Here is a 21,013-nt window from a genome sequence, read left to right on the forward strand (position 1 = left end):
CCGAATTGCATTTATTAAACAGAATGTTTTTATCCATCTATATCTGTTTTTTAATGGTGGAAATTGTTTGAACACTTTACACACCTAGTTCTGTAAAATAGATAGTTTTCAACAATTAAACAAACGTTTTAAACGCAAACCGATAATCAGGGGATCCCATAAAACATCTAATCTAACTACTACAACTATTAGTCAACTAATCACAATAATCTGCCTAGTTTCATGTAGACATACACTATGAAGAAGATTCTGATTGGTTATAGTTGCATTCTAATCAAACTTACATCTCCAAGTAGTTCCATTCATTGGATGGAATATGTATGCTTCAACCACAAAGTCTCGAGTTCAAACCCTATGGCACAGAACCCCGTTTTCCAAACTTTGTAGCATTACTAACATTCACATATAAAAAAAAGAATTCAATACTGAGTATATAAATCTACACTTGGGTACTAAAGTTGCATTGTATTCAAATTATCTAGAGTTTAAGAAACTATTGAGAACTACATTCACTTAGTATTGTTTGTTTGAATCTTCCCATTGATGTTTAGGACTGCAACTGGTCAGTCTCTTATTGGCATATGTGCATGTCCCAGAGTGAACATCAACTCTGAGATGCAGGCACATCCAGCTGACAAGTCCCAAATAGGACGAAACGCGCGTCCTTGATTCCACTGCTAGCCACTATCCATCTTTGCTTATTGAGAACTACATTAAAACAAATAATAAAATAAATGAAATCATAACAAAAGATTCTTGTTAGCAAACCATTTTGAATGTGATTATTCAGTTGACTATTATAGTGAGACTTGATTAAAATAATTGAGTTGCAAAGCCAGTTAGAAACAAAAATTTAAAGAAACAAAAGAAGAAAACAAATATATTTCTCTAGACAAACAAAACAAAGTTAAATTACATAGTATTATTATAACAATTACAAAATATTTCCGTTTCAATGTAAAAAACAAACAAACAGGACATCAGAAACATGTTATTAAAATTAATGAAATCGATGTAGAAAAAAGGGGTGACAGGACACGTGTCCAGGAATTTATAGCGAATCTGTTTTTCAATGGTCAATATTCGGACAGTATCAATGATTATTCGGTAATTTTCCGTTTATTTATTAAGTAATTGCTACATATAAAACCATAGTTTTCACGGAACATTTCATCTCATGCTCTAACTTTATTTTCATTTAATTTTTTCATCTGGAAAGTTGGGATGCATTACAGTGGCGTACTCTCCTATGGAGCACTTATCCACTAATAGGACGGAAAAATGCTCGGAAATGTACTTTCATTGAACACTGAAGAGGGATGGATAATCTCAGATAAGAGAAGAATGAGAAGTGAAAATTGGTATTGTTTTATGGATTGTAAAAATATACATACATGTACATAAACACGTATATGTACAAAATGAATAGCTGTAGATCTTCTCCAACAGTCATTCAATGATTGTGTTCAACCTCTAATTTATTGTAACGATTTTCTGGAATGTGAATTGTTTATCATAAAAAAAATTATTGGAACATTTAGAAAAACCAAGAGAAAATATTGATTATTGAAAGAAACATAAAATCAATTAAGAGAATTCTTAACAGTACATACATACATATGTCTATTGCATTAACGATAGCTTTCTGGCTAAGGTGACCAACTTTCATCTACAATATTGCAAACTTGAGTCTCGACTCACTTATTTTCGTTTAGGGGCACTCAAATAGTATTACTTGCCCATACAGAAAAAATATAAGTTAAAACCGAAAATATGATCTATTAGATGGTCTGAATTAATCAGCAAGAAACCCTACTCAATCTAGATTTCATCTCAGTCAACACTTATCAGCAAGACATAGTTGTAATCCCGATGGAACTGATGCAACCCGTATGATTGGAACTTGCATCACATTCTGAAACGTTACCACTGAGCCATTTGGGCAGCAAGTACTTACTTAGCAAATGAGTTACAACAACATCACTATTGCAACGTCATACCACTACTGATTCATCTTCATAACAATTCAATTCAACGAGAAAAGTATAACCTAAAATGTAGTCACATTAAATTTCTCATTTGGTTGTCTTCAGAGACCATTATAAGCTTCTTCAGGTTAATCACAAGGAAAGGAGTTGTAGCTTAAGGCACAAACATTTATTTGATCTGTGCAGCTGAAGAGTAGTCGGTTTTTCAATATAGTAAGAATTAATTTTTTAAAATCCATAAAAAGTTAATGCTGTCATCTAGTCTAGTCTATAAACATTGAGAAATTTATCTACTTTAACGGAACAAGGTAGTAGACTTACGATTACTGTTTATTCACAAAATAAATACAACGAAAGATGTATTAAAGGATACCTTTAAAAAAAACATGAAGGTGATTATGAGTTTCATTCAAGGACCTTCATCGAGATATTGGGAGGATAAATGGGCTTAGATATATCACTTACTTGTTCTCATAAGTCAACTAAAGATCAAGTGGTAGATGAGAAATAATAAACGAGATACGCTATTGACGTAAGCCGATTATACCTTCAGTCAAGAGCCTTAGCATACATGTCCATGTTTGGGGTCAAAAAGACAAATGTCTAATTGTTTAGCCCTGCTAATTACAGATTCTTAGCCATCTCCCAGTCACCTTACTCGCATACCTGGTTGAGTAAGCTTTGTAGGAAGCTAGTCCATAGGAACCGGACCGTCAAGAAACATAATGAACACCATCATTGGATCATACGTAACAGAAATTAACCAGTTGTATATGAGTCCCAGGTGTGAATGTCAACAATAGGATGCAGATGTACACGTAATGAACGAGTTTAGAACACGATGAAACATTTGCCCTGGACTCCACTATTACACATAACAGGTCGATTATGTATTGAAATCTTTATAGGACTTGATTTTAGTATAAGAGACGGTCATGTTTTCTGAAATTTGAATAAAATCAGCTTCTACTATCAGTTTTCTCTTTATTTTGTATTGCACGCTCTCGTCGACTGAATTGTCGGGCATTGATCTCCTACTAGGAGGCCCATATATCAACTTAGAATACGCAGATGACATAGTCCTGTTTGATGAAGACGCTGACAAAATAGTCTTTTGATAGCACTGAGCAACAATGCCGGGATGTTTGTGATGCGACTAGTATTTGATCACAGATGCCCTAAAAATATTACTCGCATCTGCTGGGATAACCGGGTAAGTAATAGTGAGGTTAGACACACGGTATTAGGGAATAATGTTAAATCAGTTAATGAGGTTATAAATCTTCATAGACTGAGATGGTTGGGCCAAGTGTTACATATGCCTGAACACCGATTATCACGACGAGCAATGCTGACTAGTGTTGGAGACGGATGGAAGAAAGTGAGGAGTAGCCAAACTAAAATGTGGCATCAATACATAAAGTCACTAACTTCTCGTCTGAGCGATGTTGGCAGATGCAGACTAATTGGTTGGGGTCCGCGTGACTATTGTAACCAATGGTTGCAGACTGGGTGACATGGCTCAGAATCGATCACAATCTCGTAGATGCATGGACTTTTTGTCTTCCCTTAAACCGTGAGATTAAAATTGCTTTATTTCTACGAACTAATTCTTTCTTCCTGTATTATATCTTTATACACAATCTTCCTTTTATATATTACTACTATAGAAGTAAATACTCCTATGAATTTGGTGTTTATCTTGTTGTGCTAACGAGGCATGGCAACTTAGGCCGATGCATATATGTGCCTGGTCCTACGTTGTAGCTGACTGATTGAAGTGTTTACAGTCGCAAGTATCAGTATTTTTGAAGCGGTTATAGCAAACATAATTATTACTTTGATTTTAAAACTACGTTAAACGGATTTTTTTACTACTTTAAGTGTGTTTTTTTATCTCATTCACCTAGTACCTAACGATAAAATAGGCGGATATAACCTAAATACTTTGAGAAACAAAATTATTTTCAAGTCATCAAAACTATAGTATTATTCAAAGGAAAAAGATGAACAGTCGTTAAAGGAGATATAAAGTTCAGTAGAGAAAAAAAATATGAAAAAACAAGACTTCATTTGTACAAGGCAATTAAAAAAAGGAAGTAAACCGGCAACTCATACATACTTGTTTAGTATCAATAATAGTAGTGGTGGTGCACAGCTTTACTAAATCGCGCCATATTAAATTATTATCAATATTACGAAAGTATTTGACAGAGGGAAAAAAGCCGAATTATGTCGTTGACATGAATTTTATTTTTGCTGCAACAACATATTACCCAATATTTTTGGACTTCGAATCCATTGAAATATAAAAGTGTACAGATTTTTTCTGCCCTGAAGTTAACACTACTTTTATTTATATATAAGTAGCATAATTCTACATTTGTCGTTAACTAGATCAAATGGAAAGACTTGTGAAGGTAGTTAATATGAACTTATTTTGCAATTATTTGCATTTTATTCATTATTTCGCATAATTTGTACAATTAATATAATTGACCGTAAAATCTTGGTTTTAATGAAGGGTATGACCTAGATCCTTCGTTCCCGTTTTGTATTCTCATGGTATGACACATCGATTATCGCTCAAAAATACACTGCCGAACACACATACTTCTCCTTCTCACTTATCAGCTGTTGTGATAATAGAACTTTAATATATTTGCTGTCTACCTTTACAGATCACATTGATATCTTCATTGCAAGATTACTCTGGGTACATAATTTGTATTATATTATTCATATTTGGAATCATAGGCTGATTATAGTTGTGTATTACTAGATCAAAAAGAACCCGAGCAAGCCTCCTGACAATTCAAGTAACGTTCCATATTTTTTCTTTGTGTATAACTAATATTTCGGTATATTACCAATTTTCTCTACTCCTTTTCGTAATAACTTTATCATTATTTTAGAATTGATATATTCGGTCCACCACAAACCAATATGTGTATGAAGCAATCAAATTAAAGATACGAAGTCTTCGACTTTGTCCAGAAATTCATTTGTCTATCTAGTTGAAGAGCACTTTGGAATTATAGCTGATATCAGTTCATGATAAAAATCCTTGCTTTAATTTTCAATATGCGGTTGTGGAGATTGTTGAACTTCATTGAAATCATGAACCAATCTAAGTTAGACCACCACTGAAATCCTGAAACTACTTACTTTAATTCCTAACCCTAAATTATAATCTTAACACTTCATACTGCTTTATAACCCTTTTATTGACCTTAGTAAGGTAGGTGAGTTGCCTAAAGGTCACTTCAGAGTCACTTAAAAGTCGTCCATAAATTACAGTCTCATGAATCAGGTGTAATAACAAACAGAAAAAGTTGTGAAATTAGACAAGTAGAACGTATAAACGATAAATGTTATTTAAACAATTCAAAATGGCAGTTACTGACAATTTTTCTAAATAATTCGAAAGCTCATAAAATATATTATACAAACGAGTGGAATAGGTTTTATTGATAACATACGAATTTTTCAACGTTCTAACACTTCATCTATCTCTGAGTAGCAAGCCCACAACTGTGATCAATTATTACTGAACTAAAATACCACACCTGAAGTGAACGAGAACACAAGTGGAGACAATCGAATATAATTAAATACTACATAATAGAATCTCTTAGTAAAATCTGAGAACCGAACAGTAAATACTTAATTTGCAAAATATCAATCAATTGTTTCAAACTTGACTGTTTCTTTGCAAATGTCAATCAATCGTCTCAGACTTCACTGTTCCTTCATTTCCATACTAATTGCTTTCTGTTCCCGTTCTCTCCTTCTCGACCTTCTGCTGCCAGACATTCTAATCCTGACTATCGTTATATACTACTTGTGTCTATTCAAGTAACACACACCATACATTTTTAACCGACTTAAAAACAAAAAATTGCTGTATAATCAATGTTCATAGATTCAGTGACAGAAAATATGTTCCAATAAAATTATTCAGACTATGTAAGAATAGGAATAAAATTCTAAAGTGGGGAAATTCTCAACTTATTTTCCAACATGGCTTGAAATTTTTAATTTCTAAGGTTGTTAATTTTGAACACTTATGTAATTTGAATAGTATTTATTATTTCAGCATATGCTACTATCATATTTGTCGTTAATTTGATTCTACGTTTCTTCTATAGGCGAGTGCTTTTAAACTAAACATTTTTTAGCCAAATGTTAGATAAAGAAATAAGTCAGAAGATATGTGACGGGTTATCAAGGTGCTGTGTATAAATTGAGTTTTCAAAACAAAAAAAATTTTAAATATAAATTTATAGGTTTCATTAATCACCGACTGATCGCATTTAGGGTAAAATTGGTAACTAGAGGACACCAGATAGCTGTTTCGTCTTTCGTTGTTCTAATGGTTAAACATCTACAGAAAGACCTGAAAGTTTGTGGCTGGATTTCTAATAGGATCTTGATCGCCAACTGAAGAAGAATCTTAAACTATAGCGAAACGATTGACTGATGCTCTCCTTAGTTTCCAACATTACTCTAAATGTGATGAATGAAACCTACGAATTAAACAAATCACTACAAAAACTACTTCAGATCGGCTAGAATCCCTGTTTTTCATAATTATACGCAGAAATACCATGCTTACCTAGTTGTTTGGTTAAAGTTTCAATTTCAAACGCTTTCTTCTCCAACTGTTCTATATCCTTATCGAACTGATCAATTTTTTTCAGCGCATCACTTAATGAAGCAACTAAGCAGGATTAAAAACAAACGAAAAATGGCAAATGATGAAAAATTATTGAAAGAACTAAGAATAAATTACTTTAAAACCTTCTTCGTAATTACGACACAGTGATAGTTACAATTGATTAGTTACTGAGAAGTGATTAATATCATGTTTATCTAGTTCGTTTTATTGCTGATCATATTTTATCGATTAGTAAATTGCAATGTGCCAACTGGTCTACGGACTCGATGTCACATGTATTATGTTTTTATATTAGATGGTAGAAAGTAGTTAGAAGTGAATCGTAGTCGCTCAATAGAACATGATTATTATCAGGAACAAAATAAACATGATATTGGCACAACTCAGTGATGAACTAATTATTAATACAAATATCTTAGGTCTACAGGAGGCCAGTCATAGCACGAAGAGCTCAATGATAAGGCCTCAAACTGTGAAAATCGGATGACGAGACTATCAGTTCTATCAAGATCATAATTACACCTTGTATGACAAGTCTCAAATGGTACCAAATCTGCGTCAAACAGGGTTTCCTGGCGAGTGCTTTCATCTACAAAACATCAGCGATAAAGTTGCTTCCAAAGAATCAACTTCGGATTATTCAGGAAATTTCACTAAATTGAAGTATATACTCCCTATGAAGCTGCAGTACCAAACAAAGGCTACTTAAATTACTGCCAATTCTTGATTTCTATAGTTCCCACTTTGATGGTGAAGTACTTATTATCAATGGCTAGAAACGATGAGTCAAATGGGAAAAAGCCTGTTTCAACTGTACAGTTGTTGTATCTCATCTCTATCTTCATATATATCATGACTTACGTGTCTATTTTAACTTCCCATTCTTTTATAGCATTCGAAACTAACTATTCACATCTGCTTTTCATCATGTTAACTTTCTCTCTTATAGTACTCACGTGAGATTCGTCAGCCAGCTACAATCAGTATAGAGCCTAGTACAAATGTGGGTCTGTTCAACACGACAAGATGCAATTGGCAAGATAAACAGCAACAGTGTCGCAATGACAATTGTAGCGGCAATAATGAGAAAGATTAAAAATTGAAGATATAATTCAAAAAAAGGAAGAAACGATATGTACGAATGAATACTGAAGCACAAGATTTAAATGAAGATAAAATGTGAATAAATGTGCATTAGTGTGACCAATTCTGACCGATATAACCTAATTATTGATCAAGATAATCCCACAGAGCCGAAACAAGTGATCTGAACCCATCATTATCTGCCTAAACAAACAGTCAATAACTTTACAGACTGATTCCAAATCTTGATTTGGTCACTCTTGTAAAACAGTGATTGATTGTTAGTGATCTCATCTTTTAAATTTTGAACTTTCTATTAGCGAGTATTTGCTGTACATTTATGCAGTGAAACAACCTGAACTTATGTGACATATTTCTGTTATCTTCCAAGGTCGTCCAAGTCTGACATCGATATAAAAGTTTCCTATACACGAGGCCAAACCAAGTACTTGAAAGAGAAAACTAAGAGTGATCATGAAACTTTTGAAGGATAACTGAATCGAAAATATACAGACAAATGAATCAGAAATATATGTGCATTTCTCTCAGAAACTTACGCCGGATTTTTAGTCAATGATATACATCTATTCGTCAAGAAAGTGAAACTGAACCTTAATCAGTAATATGCGCCGTCAGTACTTCACATTTATCATCTGACCTATGTTCCATTCACCCAGAGTATCAGTTTTACACTGAACTTTCTATCGGCTTCTCTAATGAAAACAAGTCTACTTTGACCCTTGTTAATCCACAGATCATATATCAATCAACTAGCTATATTTTACGTTGGTTTACAAATAAATTACTTGTGATGAACCAAACAAAGAAATCGGAGTTTAACATCAATTATAATATTAGACTTACAGCGATTGTTCACATCAGTTAATTTTCTTGTCATATCATTTGTATTTGTAGTTAATTCCATGTAACGTTCACTTGAAGCTTGATTCATACGTGTTAATATATTGACATCAGAAACAAGACCTAAGAAAATATAGATTAGATCGACCAAGATGAGATTTTAAATCTTCATAAAAGAAGTGTTGTGCGCAAAACTAAAACAAGAACTTATCTCCAAGAGTGTTAAAACAATCAATTTCTAATACTTTTAAGTTTAAACGCAATCCATCCTAATTGTAACTTTCGTTTTCATTCAGTTACCTTTAGTGTATTATATTACTTACTGATATTCAGTAACTTATATCAATGAAAATCACTTTTGAGCATACCATTTGTAATACCATTACGTTGTCGCGAGATGTCTCTAGGTACTTCAAGAAATCAGTGACATTTACTCGAGTATTTATTGTAACTTCATTCCCTTGGTATTATTAATAATCTATAATTTTTTTGCATGCTTACTGAACATTTGTTTATCTGTAATCGCTTCCATATTTAATGTGAACAGTTCCTATTTCGTATTGTTGTCTGGCATAATTGTGTCGAAATGGCTACTGCTTATTACATAGTTGCTTTGCTAGCACATTGAAATATGTGAACGTCATACATACGGCTTGAATCGACATTTGTAAAATGCATTGTTTATGGTGCCATTAGTAATAATATAGTATTGAAGACGAATCCTATGTTCAATATCTGGGATTTTACGCACCGATCAATCATCCAGTCTGAGTCCTCGAGTGAGATTAATGTCAATAGACTTGGTCCGATTTCGTCACCGTTCATAATAACCACTAACTTTCACAAACCTAATATAATGTGCAAATTACCAATATATACACAATAATGAGGCTGTGTTGAGGTCTAAATAGTATGCAAAACAACGTGGCCTTTTCAAATTTCAACGATCATTGAATGTACCTCCTTGTATTGGCTTATTTCTTCAAAAAAACTCAAGTGTTGAGAACTGCGCTGAAAAAGTTATCTAGATGTACTGGGTCTATTTAGACGAACACAAAGTATATTTTTAAAAATCAGTGACCCATTCTGAGTTAATTTATGAGTCATATTACACGAGATACGAAAAAAACACAAACACCATCACATTAAAAAAATTGAGCAAGTTAAATCTCCACAATTCCATTTCTTGTCTCTTAGCTTATTTTTATGTTACACTGAACTACTTAATTAATATTTAATAGTTTGTTATTGTCAATAATTTTTGAAGTTTGGAACATATGGTGCTTCTCTACTGTGATGTTATGCAATTCTTGAGAATTTGTATATATCCCCGATATACACAAATTCATTTCCTTATTTGTAATAGTATTTCAACACACCTTTACGATTCGTTCTCCACTGTCCATGTTGTTTTTTTTTTTGGAAATTTACCAGTCAGAAACAACTCATCTCCTGTGTTGTCCATAGATTCATGGTATGCGGCGTTCTAATTTAATTTTTATGCGATTAGTCGAAGGACACAATTTCTTATTGGTTATCTTTTTGATGTGTTACCGATTCTTGGATACAGCAAAATTCAATATATGTAAATTTACTGCTTATATTGTTTGCGTGATATTATCGTTATTCAGACAAATACAGTGCTTTGATTTAAATATGAGAATACTTATCACTCCACTTTATGTAGCACATTTCCGTGATATCTTATTGTACACAACTTGGGTGTGTTATAAATAAATACAATAAGAATAATAACTGGAAATGATATTTTTAAAAGGATAAATTTTATTATTTTGAAGTGTATAATGAAAACCAAAGAAGTATAAACTGGTATAGATAGTCTTGGGGACCGTTGTGTTGTTCTAGCTGTAAACATTCGGGTTTACAACACATCAGAGGGGAGGATAGCTCTGCCTTATGCTTTTAAAACTTCACCTCATTGAATTAGGAATGTTCAGCAACTCTCTGTTCTCAACTATTGATATGTTCAAAAGACTGATTATATCTGGTGACAACATCATGCTAGTATAGCTGTGGTCTGGCAATGTGTGTTCGGGCCCAGTGAAGACAACTCAATTGTTGTCACTATTTTAAAACACCGAATTTGGTGACTTAAACATAATAAATGAATATCATCCTAACAACTTTCGCACCACGTATTAAGTGTCGATAGTGGCACTGAGTGAAAAAAAAAAGGAGGAATAGTCAGCTTATAACATGGCGCCTTAATGTGAAAGAAGGATCATATGACTATTATCACGACTTCCAAGTCAAAATCGTAGAGACAGTCCTAACAGATAGTGATCTCGACGGGATTTTTCTTTACATTCTTCATAAGAGCAAAACGAAATCACTTTAATGGAAAGAATTCTTTCAGTCCTATCAGACTGTGGAACAACCTCCCTTACCAGTTCCGAGTTAGTTACCCATTTTGTCAACTTGAAACATCCTCTAACTATCGATTAGTTCAGTTGTACCACAAGTTTCTTCACACCATCATTGAAAAAGGATAATAGGCAGTTGTCCACGTAAAATTTGTGCAGTATCAATCCCACTAAGTTGCTATTACAGTCATTAAAGAATTTTTGGGCCGTCTTTACCAGTGCGAAATTTGCACAAAAGAGTGACGATATTGCCTTAAGAGGGTGTGTTGTCATCTGATATTCCACAGGTTCGTTCTCCAGATCACCCTATGGTAACCAAATGTAGCGCAATGCTCCACAATCATGCTTTGAGATCTTTATTTGAGTGAATATTTCTTCTATATCTTCAGAAACAGCAACTGGTTCCCTGCGAAAACGTAACAGGATACCAATTTCTACAGAACATTTCTGGGTCACAAATTAGTTGGGACCAGCACGTGAGTGCAAACTTTTTGCCCTCGTGGAACGATTGGGTTAAAGTTGTGAGGAAGCTTGGGACAACCAACATTCCCCGAAGTATAAGGAATGAGAACGGAGAGAACTTTGGAACGATCGAGTTATATTTGTTTTGTGACGCTTCTGAAACAGGTTACGGTTCCTCGGTCTACTCGTGGAACATCCTCAGGTGCAAACCTCCGGACATTCTACTTTATAGTAAGTTACTAGTCTCAGTGCGAAAGGAAACATATAAGGAAGCTGTGAAAGCTTTGATTTTTGGAGGGGACCGAATAGTTGCAGACTGTATGTTAAGTTTATGGGTGTACAGTTGTACTGTTGTGGGTGCTGTACTTCCCATTGACATATATAGTAGTAAGGAGAGTCTTGACTGAATGTATTCAAAGGTGTCTTAACGTATCTGGAGGGATTTCGGTGGCCAGTGTAACAGAAAGAAAACACTGAAAATCCCTCCACAGCATTTCGTCGGACAGTACTGTCATTTATTTGTTTCTTCTCTCGGTCGTGTATTTCAACCTTTATTCGGATCTCTTCTAACCACACTTTGTGTTCTTCAGTCTTCTTCGTCTGAGCTTTTATTATGTGACTCTGATTAAAGACTTGCCTTTTGTTACCCAAATCTAGCACTGATACAAGTCATTGTGTTCGCGTGCGTAAACCAACTGTTTGCATGAGGAAGTCGACAGTTAGCAGTAACTATTAACTGTGGATTTTTTCATTCAAACAGTTGATTTAGACAAGCGAGGTGAAAGCTTTTAATCAGTGCTAGTTTTGAACATTGTACAATAGAACACATAGCATACTACACACTAGTTATGTTCACAGGGTTTTATTTATTTAGTTTTTGTCCTTTGTATTTCCCCTTGCAAACCTTATTTCTCCGCAATGTTATTTCTCTATTTCGTGCATTGCATATTGTTTCTATAGCCGGCTTTACAACAATTTTTTCGTATTAAGTAAAATAAAATAATTCTAAACAAAGCGATCGCAATTAAGTCTTAGCTATCACATGTAAGGGGTTAAATTTTCCCTTTGTTGACATCAGGGACTGAGATTCATTAGTATCTACTGTTATATTTGCATCCTTGACACATCGTAACGACGGTAAACTTAGTTGTAAATTTTATATATAGTTGAAATAACGCTATCAGTTAAAATCTGGGTGTTTCGTCCTATTTGGGACTTGCCAACTGGATGTAGTACCTACACCCCAATGTTAATGTTCATATTGATTACAATTCAGCAACAACCGCTTCAAACAACAACAGGATATTTACCAAGCTACTTACTCTAAACAATCAAAAACTTGTCCAACAGGTATGAATACATTGATAAAAGTCTCCAATTTACTGAAATTGACCAGTCTCTGTTGACATACTTACATTCTGAGCAAATCTCGTTTCGCTACAGGTCTTAGTATACTCGGATTAACTATCCATACTTTGAAAAAAAATGTTGAAAATAATCCACAGACTTACATTCAAAATCGTATTCCAAATAATCACGAACAGCTTTAGTTGCTCGACTAATCAGAGAATTATCATCTACTTGGGAATTTGATATGTCAGCTACTGTTTCATTTTTTGTAATTGGATTATTTTTACCTTGTGAATTTTCTTCCATTTTGAAAGTGATGAAGAATATAAGTCGTCGTGATATAGATAAGTAAATAAATAAAACGATATTACTTATTCAGTTTGAGTTTGATAAGTAAACAATGTCTAGCTTTAAAAACTGTAATACTTGAACATTGATGCTGGACTCGATAACGTTGCCATTACAGAGAGTAGCTAAATATAGGATTTTAAAATAAAGATAATTAAACAAATACTAATCTTGTTAAGATGATATGAGAAGTTAAAGAAGATCTCCCCGCCAATTATTTAGAATCAAGCAAGCTTCTGATTCAATCAATAAGCTAAATACAGATTTCAGGTTGAACTATGGACAATGTATATTTATATATGAGAAAATAATAATTAGTCTGTTTGAGCGGTATATGAACAACAGATATTTTTGCTGAAGTTTGAAGTAAAACAGAAGTCAGTGACTAAAACGACTAAGGATTGTACAGCTTAAAACAAATGAATCCGAAATTGGTCCAGTGTTGTTATAGATGAGCAACAGTAGACATAATTCTAGTATACAGTTTAGTTGGTCTAGACAACAGCTCAGACTTCCAAGCAATGTGCGGACGAGAATGATAATGATTGGTTGTCTGCTTAGTCAGACATGTAGATAGTCTGACAGGTGTCACATGAATTATACATTCCCCTATCCTTATTATTTATTGATTGTCCATTTGTTGTTGGATTGTGTCGGTTTTGGTGTGGAAATATATTTACGTTCTTGTCAGGCCAATCACGTGTTCTTGATCTGAGTTATGTTGAAGTCCTGTGGAATAGACACTGGGAGGGAATCTAGTGTAGATATTCGTCTAAGGAAAATTAGAGTCCCATTCGTGTAAACAAGGAATAGGACCGTTATAACACCAAGTCACATAGTCCTACATTCAACATATCAATGTACACAATGATAAGTTAAACAGTGTCATTGAACAGTCCTGTTTGCTGTTCATATATGTTATGTAAATCAAAATATTAACCGGATAATGAATTTATGCAAATACTCTTCAAGAGAACCCGTATTATACTCCCATTGACCCATGACCTAATTCCAAACTACTGAAAAGACAAAGGTTTCTTAACACTGTGATGAATGACAATACAGGCAAAATAAAGTGAGTATTTCAATCATTTTTAAGATATATTTGAAAACCAGCCATTCACAACGTGGGTTTAAATGTGCCAGATTCAAGGGCCCAAAGATAGAAATTGCGATTTTTGAGAAATCCCTTTTGAAGTGATTAGTATTGTGATCGGAAATTCGCATTCGAAATTACAAGGTTCAACTACTGCACCCACGTACTAACTAACACACGGTTAAAAAAATGAACATAAACAACAAACAAGCATTCAAGTAAACGAAATAATTAGAAGAGAACACATTGGTAGAACTCAAAATTAAGCTAATTTTCTATATTTTCTCTCATTTCAACGGAAAAGTAAAATGATACTGAAAAACGACGTAAGAAAAAAGATGAATATGATGAGTTTTCTTTTTAAAAAAAAATTATCTGATGTGCAGAGGTTATAGTATAGGTGGTCTAGACGCGCGTGTAAGTGCAGGAATACGTACATATACAATCAAACGAAAAATAAGTATTAACATAAGAATCATAATTACATGGATCTATTTGTTTATTTCTTCCGATTTAAAAATGATTGAATGCATTGTTTGGTATCATTGAGTTGTAAATTTTTAACCATCGCATCTGAAGCTATTGCATAAGCATCCATTAATGGCATAGAAGCCTGTTAGGTCAAAAAAAATAATAACAAAATGAAAACCCGAATGAAACACCAGTAAGGGGGGTCTGTGATTAACTATTGTCGACATTAGGGACTACTATTGATGCGCCCTAATGCCATAATACAGCTGAAGGTTGGAAGAGTCTGCTCCAACTCTCGAAATGTTCTCATATATAACCGTGCGTATACAGCCACTACCAGGGGAGTCTTACTGCCTTCCCGTGGAGGAAAATGATAGGGCGAAACCGAATATCTGGCACTTAAACGGGGTTGCTGTGTATGGAGGATCCATCTAGGACATGTGAAAACCCTGATTTCAAACCAATGGTACACATGAACTTAAGGATCCTGAGGAGACAAATGGTGTATGGACCTGTTCTTAATCACTGGGTACCATAAGACTGCATCTCCTAATGTTGACCCACTGCCTTGTGAATTAAATTTATAAACCAAAGGTTCGAATGACGGCTGTCTGAAAAACCCACCTGCTTCACTTTGAGCGCCCGGGTAGCATTCGAGCTCACACATATGAAGTGATGAATCGGTTTCCCAAGCTCTTCTAATAACCTCAAGCTCAATCCACACGGCGACTTGAACATGAAGGAAAACGCGCGAAGTGTAAAAAGAACACATTACTCCAAGGTTATCAAAGGTACGGGAAAATGAGGGTATTTATACTATTTCAGGCGACCTTGGGCTTCTGGAACCATACTAACTATAGCAGTTGCATAGGTACTTATCCAATCCGAACCGTGGCATGTGTTACTATGTTTTTCAGATGTTTCTGCGAAGATTCTATTCGACGCTGATTGGATAACAAGCTTTCTAGGGTTTCTGGACCACTAAGGACTCATCGAGAGATATTTTTGGGACTCTTCCAACATCTTAATACCAATGTTTGCGTTTAATCATGAAAAAAGCAAAATATCGAAATTATTTATTTCCAGAAAACTTACTTGTTTGTGAAGAGTTTCTCGACCTAACTGTACAACATCTTTATTATGTTGAGTAATTTCTTTCGCGAATTCAATAGAAGCTTCATATAGTTTGTCATCTTCAACTACACGATGAACAAGACCCAATTCGTAGGCTCTATCAGCACTTATAGCTTTGCCTACAAAAACAAAGTTTTGTTTCTATTCAGAAAAACGTCAGGGAATGGGATTTTTGTAGAACTGAATACATTGATGAAAAGTCATACGAGCAAAAATGTAAGATTCTTTGGTGCGAAGGTTTGTGGAGATTAGTTCAATTTAGAGATATTTTCATCAAGACCTGACATTACCTAGTGCAGCTAGTGACTGACAGCATCCCAACACGGATGCGAAAATCCCGTCTTCTCGTCATTTTGTGTTGCTACGTATGGAGATGAGATGTCCACTTGTCTATCGAAAGACAAGCATACTCAATATGAACGGAAAAACAAAGAAGTCATGACAAACAATGGAAGCTATTTTTGGGATGTTATTTCATCTAATTCAAAGCTAGTTATTCTATAAACCGTAAGTTTTCGTTTGATGTATGATTAACTGCCATACCCCTTTCTATTTCAAAGCCATTGCAATTTAAACGTAACCTTTGGTACTCTATTTTTCTACCCTAATGACCAGTTTGAATATAATTCTATTTTCCTAATTGTTTGTACGTTGTGGACATGTTAGACATCTATTTATTCATGTATCTTTTTACGCTAATCTGAATTGGGAATTATTCATGTAGTATTCCAGTTGACTTGTCTTTTCTCTCTCTCGCTTGTCAACCAACCAGCCAGCCTCTCTCTACCCAAGACCGTTAGTCTCAACTCGAACTTACGCATTTCTAGCCTAACGTGTCAAGGCCTTAACTTATATCGAGACAAGTTTTCTCCTGTATATTATTGAGTAGACAGATCAAAGACGTAACAAAAGTGGCGACAGGGATATTTTTGTTTCGATTGCTCCAAAACGAAATGCCTATATCTTTGGACGACCTTAAAACTATTCTACAAATTCAGCAAGCGCAGAGTGATGCAAATCAAATGAAGCTTTTGGACAAATTGACGCAGAAGCTTCCCTTTCATTAAACTTCGACCTCTCAATCAGATAAACATGAAAGCATTGCAAATTCCATTTGTGAATTCAACTATGATCCTGAATCTGATATCATATTCGATTCTCTGTTTTGTCGTTTCAAAAACATATTCCGCGTCGAAAGCTCAAATCTCGATGGCGCAGCTAAGGTTCTCTCACTTCTGAGAAGACTTGGAGCACGTGAATATAATAAATATGTGAATTTCATCCTGTCACAAAATCGTTGGGATTTATCTTTTGATAGCACAGTCCAAATACTACCTAAAATTTTTGGGGAACAATACTCATCATTAAACATTCGCTACCAGTGTTTACAAATATCAAAATCCCATCCAACCACTATCTCACCTATGCTGGAAAAGTAAATCGAGAATATATATATATATATAGGGCATAAATCTATTGATTACCTGTTAAAAGCAATTCCTTAGCAGCTCGTAATCCAATCGCTCGAACTAATGATACACCAGGTGTACTACAGAATAATCCTAGTTTAATACTACTAGCTGAAAATATCGCAGATTTGGCTGATATTGCCAAGTCGCAAGCTGCAACTAATTGACAACCTCCAGCGACAGCAGGACCATTTACAGATGCTATTGATGGTATAGGAAATTCAGCTAATTTTTCCATAATCTATTAATTCAAAATTTAAACAACAACTTCAGGATACATCAATTTGTCTGTAAAAAAAGTTTGATGAAATAATGTATATTTATTTAATGGTTGAAAACAATGACTTTTACGACCAACTTTACATTCTATACTTCTTTTCACGATAATTAATTGATAACTAAGTAGTGACCAATGTGATATATTTTAAGTCTTCATTTAGTGCTAATGGAATTCTATCGATCAAGTTGCGAAGTAGCCTCTAGCCTAAGCGACTCGATATCGCCTACACTATGTTGAGATGTAAGGTGATGGTTGGAGTTAATCAATGGGAGATACTGGACCTCGGGTTTCGTGATATTTGGCACTTATCCACGAGGTGTATCTGTAATCCTAAGATAACTGGTGCTCAATCAATTGTAAACATACATCAAGCCTACTGGTTATTCACGGCGCGGATAGCTCAGTGGCCACGTCTCTAACTGTGAAGCTGGATGAAGCGAGATCGGATCATTCAGGGAGCATTAGTCCCCTTAAGGTTACAGGTACATCTTGCTGATGAATACCAAATAGCACGGAACTTGGGTCCATAGTTTCTCGTCAACTACCCTCAACCATCACCTAATACTTTCTTTCTCGAAATATCTTTGGTTATGTGGCGACGAAACATTATTACTAAACAAAAACGTTGATCAAAAAACGTTCCCTGGATTTACTGGAGTAACATTGAATTATTCAAGGCATACGCTTATGACCTGGTTGTAGATTAAGACTGAGTACGTATGGGACTTTCTAGTTTCGAGGGATTGGGAGATTTTTCCAATAAGAGATGGGGTCTTTGCGAACTGGACAGATCGGATAACTAATGCATAACACTTCTGCGATCATCGCACCATGCGATGGATGAAATAGAAAAGTATTGTAAAGAGAGATGTACTGCTCAAGACCACAGAAGAATTTAATTACATTCGAGTTAGTTGAATTATATATCGATTATTGAATACAAAATTTATTAAAATGATCAATCGTCACTTGAACGTAAAACTAGAGCATTAATATAATGAAAATGAATCGAAAATAAATTAACTGCATACTGGGTAAATCGATACATATGAGAATATATTGAAAGTCCATGAGCGAAGTTCACCGAAAACCAATGTGAATTGATCTTTTCCTACGTGTAGTAGCACTTGCGGATTTAACATCCTCAACAATATTACCAATTAAAGATGGTTTCTTAGAATTGGTTTTGACTATAGGAATTTAAATAACTGTGTTAATCATATCAATACTTTAGATATAAGGATAGATTCATGTGAACTGGCGGTATATACAAGCAAACAAAGGATGTTAATAGTATTTGTCAGTTTGCACCCATGATATGATAGCAAAATCTTAGCAAAATAATGGTGTATACCACAACAAATTACTCTACTTTACTACGTCCCGTTAAAAAGTTCAGTGAATTTAGTACTCAGTGGTTTTTCGACGGAATACTGACATTAAGTTAGACCATAGATGTAAAGTATAAGACAAGAAACGTGTATTGACTTATAGTTTTAAACCTTCATCAATCAAAATGAGTAAAGTATTTCATACACCGCACATGTATTGTTGTCCAAGGTGACCACGAAGAGAAAACATTAGAAAGATGAATTTTAAACGTGACATTAATTCATGAAGTCGTTAACTACTTAGGTAGTTCCACAATATCGTTCGATTAGTTCTTGTGTGACAAAAGCATATGTTTCTTCTTATATACAAGTAGCCAACTATTTCATTACTATAACTTTATCTAACTACCTCATACTTCCGTTTTTCTTCTGAGTCACCACTTCACTTTCTTTACTTATCTAGCTCCGGAGTGTGAAGAAGTGAAACTAAACATTATTGCAAAAGGTTCTGTGTCGGTTTAAATGAATGTAACATAGCAAGTGTAAGTTCATGAAGTCGGCTTTAGGCCACATATTTTTTTATATCTATTGATACTACCCAGTTGATTAAATCGAATAAGATGGATATGGGTTTAATCATCCAAATTTCCTTAAACAGTATTATACAGAAATAAGCATATTTAATAAATTTATGTAATCAGTAAGCTTAATAGTAATCACTCTGAGCCATATATGAACAGTGTAAGCTCTTTTGCTGTGATATGCAAATTTTCTAAAACCGTTTGTTTGAATATCGTTAATATTGTCACAATATGGTGTCAAAAATGCGCTACGTGAAGCAAGTTGACAATACTATAAGAGAACGGTAGGGGTTAAATCAAACAACCAACAGACAAAAAATATGAATAATGTATATTAAATAATTTGACTGAATCATATCTAATAACGCCTCGATTCAATGAGTTGCACACCATCTTCAGTCCCATCCAGAAGGCCATGATGAGTCAACAAACCCTAATTCAGCACAACTATACTTTATTGCACATTTCAAACTGACCACTTTGTTGTTTTACCATTCTGCATTAGTGGCGTCAAACGATAAATGATTTGGAAGTCTTTGGTGCGAAATTCATGAAAACAGGATTAAGCCATCAAAAAACGGTGTTCCGAGACCTTAACACCAATTAAATTATCATGTTAGAATACGAATTTCCGGACCTCAATATTGACGTAATTCACTAAGTGTAGCTTTGTATATTTGGATTTGAGCCGTGCTTTATCTGTAAGAGCTAGTGATAATACCCAGTTGACCACACAGAAATAGGTGAAACAGTGCTCGATCCCCCAACCTGGTGGTTGAAAATCAAACGCCCTAACAAGTAGGCTACAACAGTATTACTAGTGTAATGTTCTTACTGAATGTAAGCGATCGTTCAAATACAGTTACAGATACCTATCCTATATGGCTCAGGTTGATAACTAGTAAGTTAATCAATTGTCTATAGTAAGTGATTCAAAGTTACTCTAACATGGCAAAACAAAACAGTAAAATGAATAGAATATAAATCAATTTACCTCTGATGCTGTTGAAAAGATTTCATTAGTGTTAGTATCAGAAATTTTGATAACCTCGTGAAGATTATGTCCAGAAGAAAAATATCTTCCTTCACCAGTAATCACTAAAGCTTTGATATTCTGAGACAACTTGATCGACTCCAAAACCGTGAGAAGTTCTTTCATCAACGGCAAAGAAAGTGAATTAGCACTCATAGGATTATTCAACGTTAAAATGTGTACCTCGTTATCGATTGTCGCTGATTTAATGTAAGACTTAAAAAATGGGATGAATAAGAAATAAAGAACAAACCAGATGTCGTACGAAATGGAGACGAAAATATGAGCACAATTTCAATGGGTTTGCATATAATAAACAGGGAAGATGCATTGTAGTTTAGTTAATATAGTGATGACTAGAATGAGTCTAAAAAGGGAGGAAACAATAAACAGTGGTAATTTATTACATTTTGAATAAAGGATTTGTAGATATTTAGGAAACAAATACTACATTTTCGACA

At 34.4% G+C, this 21,013-nt stretch overlaps 2 protein-coding genes across 2 annotated transcripts; both read right to left on the reverse strand.

Moving 5' to 3' along the window:
- Positions 1 to 1,453: 1,453 nt before the first annotated feature.
- On the reverse strand, positions 1,454 to 13,115 carry Smp_135720 (Bloc1s2-like protein; the record flags this gene model as incomplete). Its single annotated transcript, XM_018798238.1, has 4 exons — positions 1,454 to 1,494; positions 6,607 to 6,711; positions 8,617 to 8,736; positions 12,971 to 13,115. The coding sequence occupies 4 exons, from the start codon at positions 13,113 to 13,115 to the stop codon at positions 1,454 to 1,456; spliced, it is 411 nt and encodes a 136-aa protein (XP_018653200.1).
- A 1,402-nt stretch (positions 13,116 to 14,517) lies between these two features.
- On the reverse strand, positions 14,518 to 20,708 carry Smp_024930 (enoyl hydratase; the record flags this gene model as incomplete). The annotated part of the gene is made up of 4 exons (XM_018798239.1): positions 14,518 to 14,866; positions 15,820 to 15,977; positions 17,343 to 17,568; positions 20,514 to 20,708. The coding sequence occupies 4 exons, from the start codon at positions 20,706 to 20,708 to the stop codon at positions 14,753 to 14,755; spliced, it is 693 nt and encodes a 230-aa protein (XP_018653201.1). The 3' UTR covers positions 14,518 to 14,752.
- Between the last annotated feature and the right edge of the window lie 305 nt (positions 20,709 to 21,013).

This window comes from Schistosoma mansoni, chromosome 6 (assembly GCF_000237925.1).
Source record: "Schistosoma mansoni strain Puerto Rico chromosome 6, complete genome".
Taxonomy (NCBI): Eukaryota; Metazoa; Platyhelminthes; class Trematoda; order Strigeidida; family Schistosomatidae; genus Schistosoma; species Schistosoma mansoni.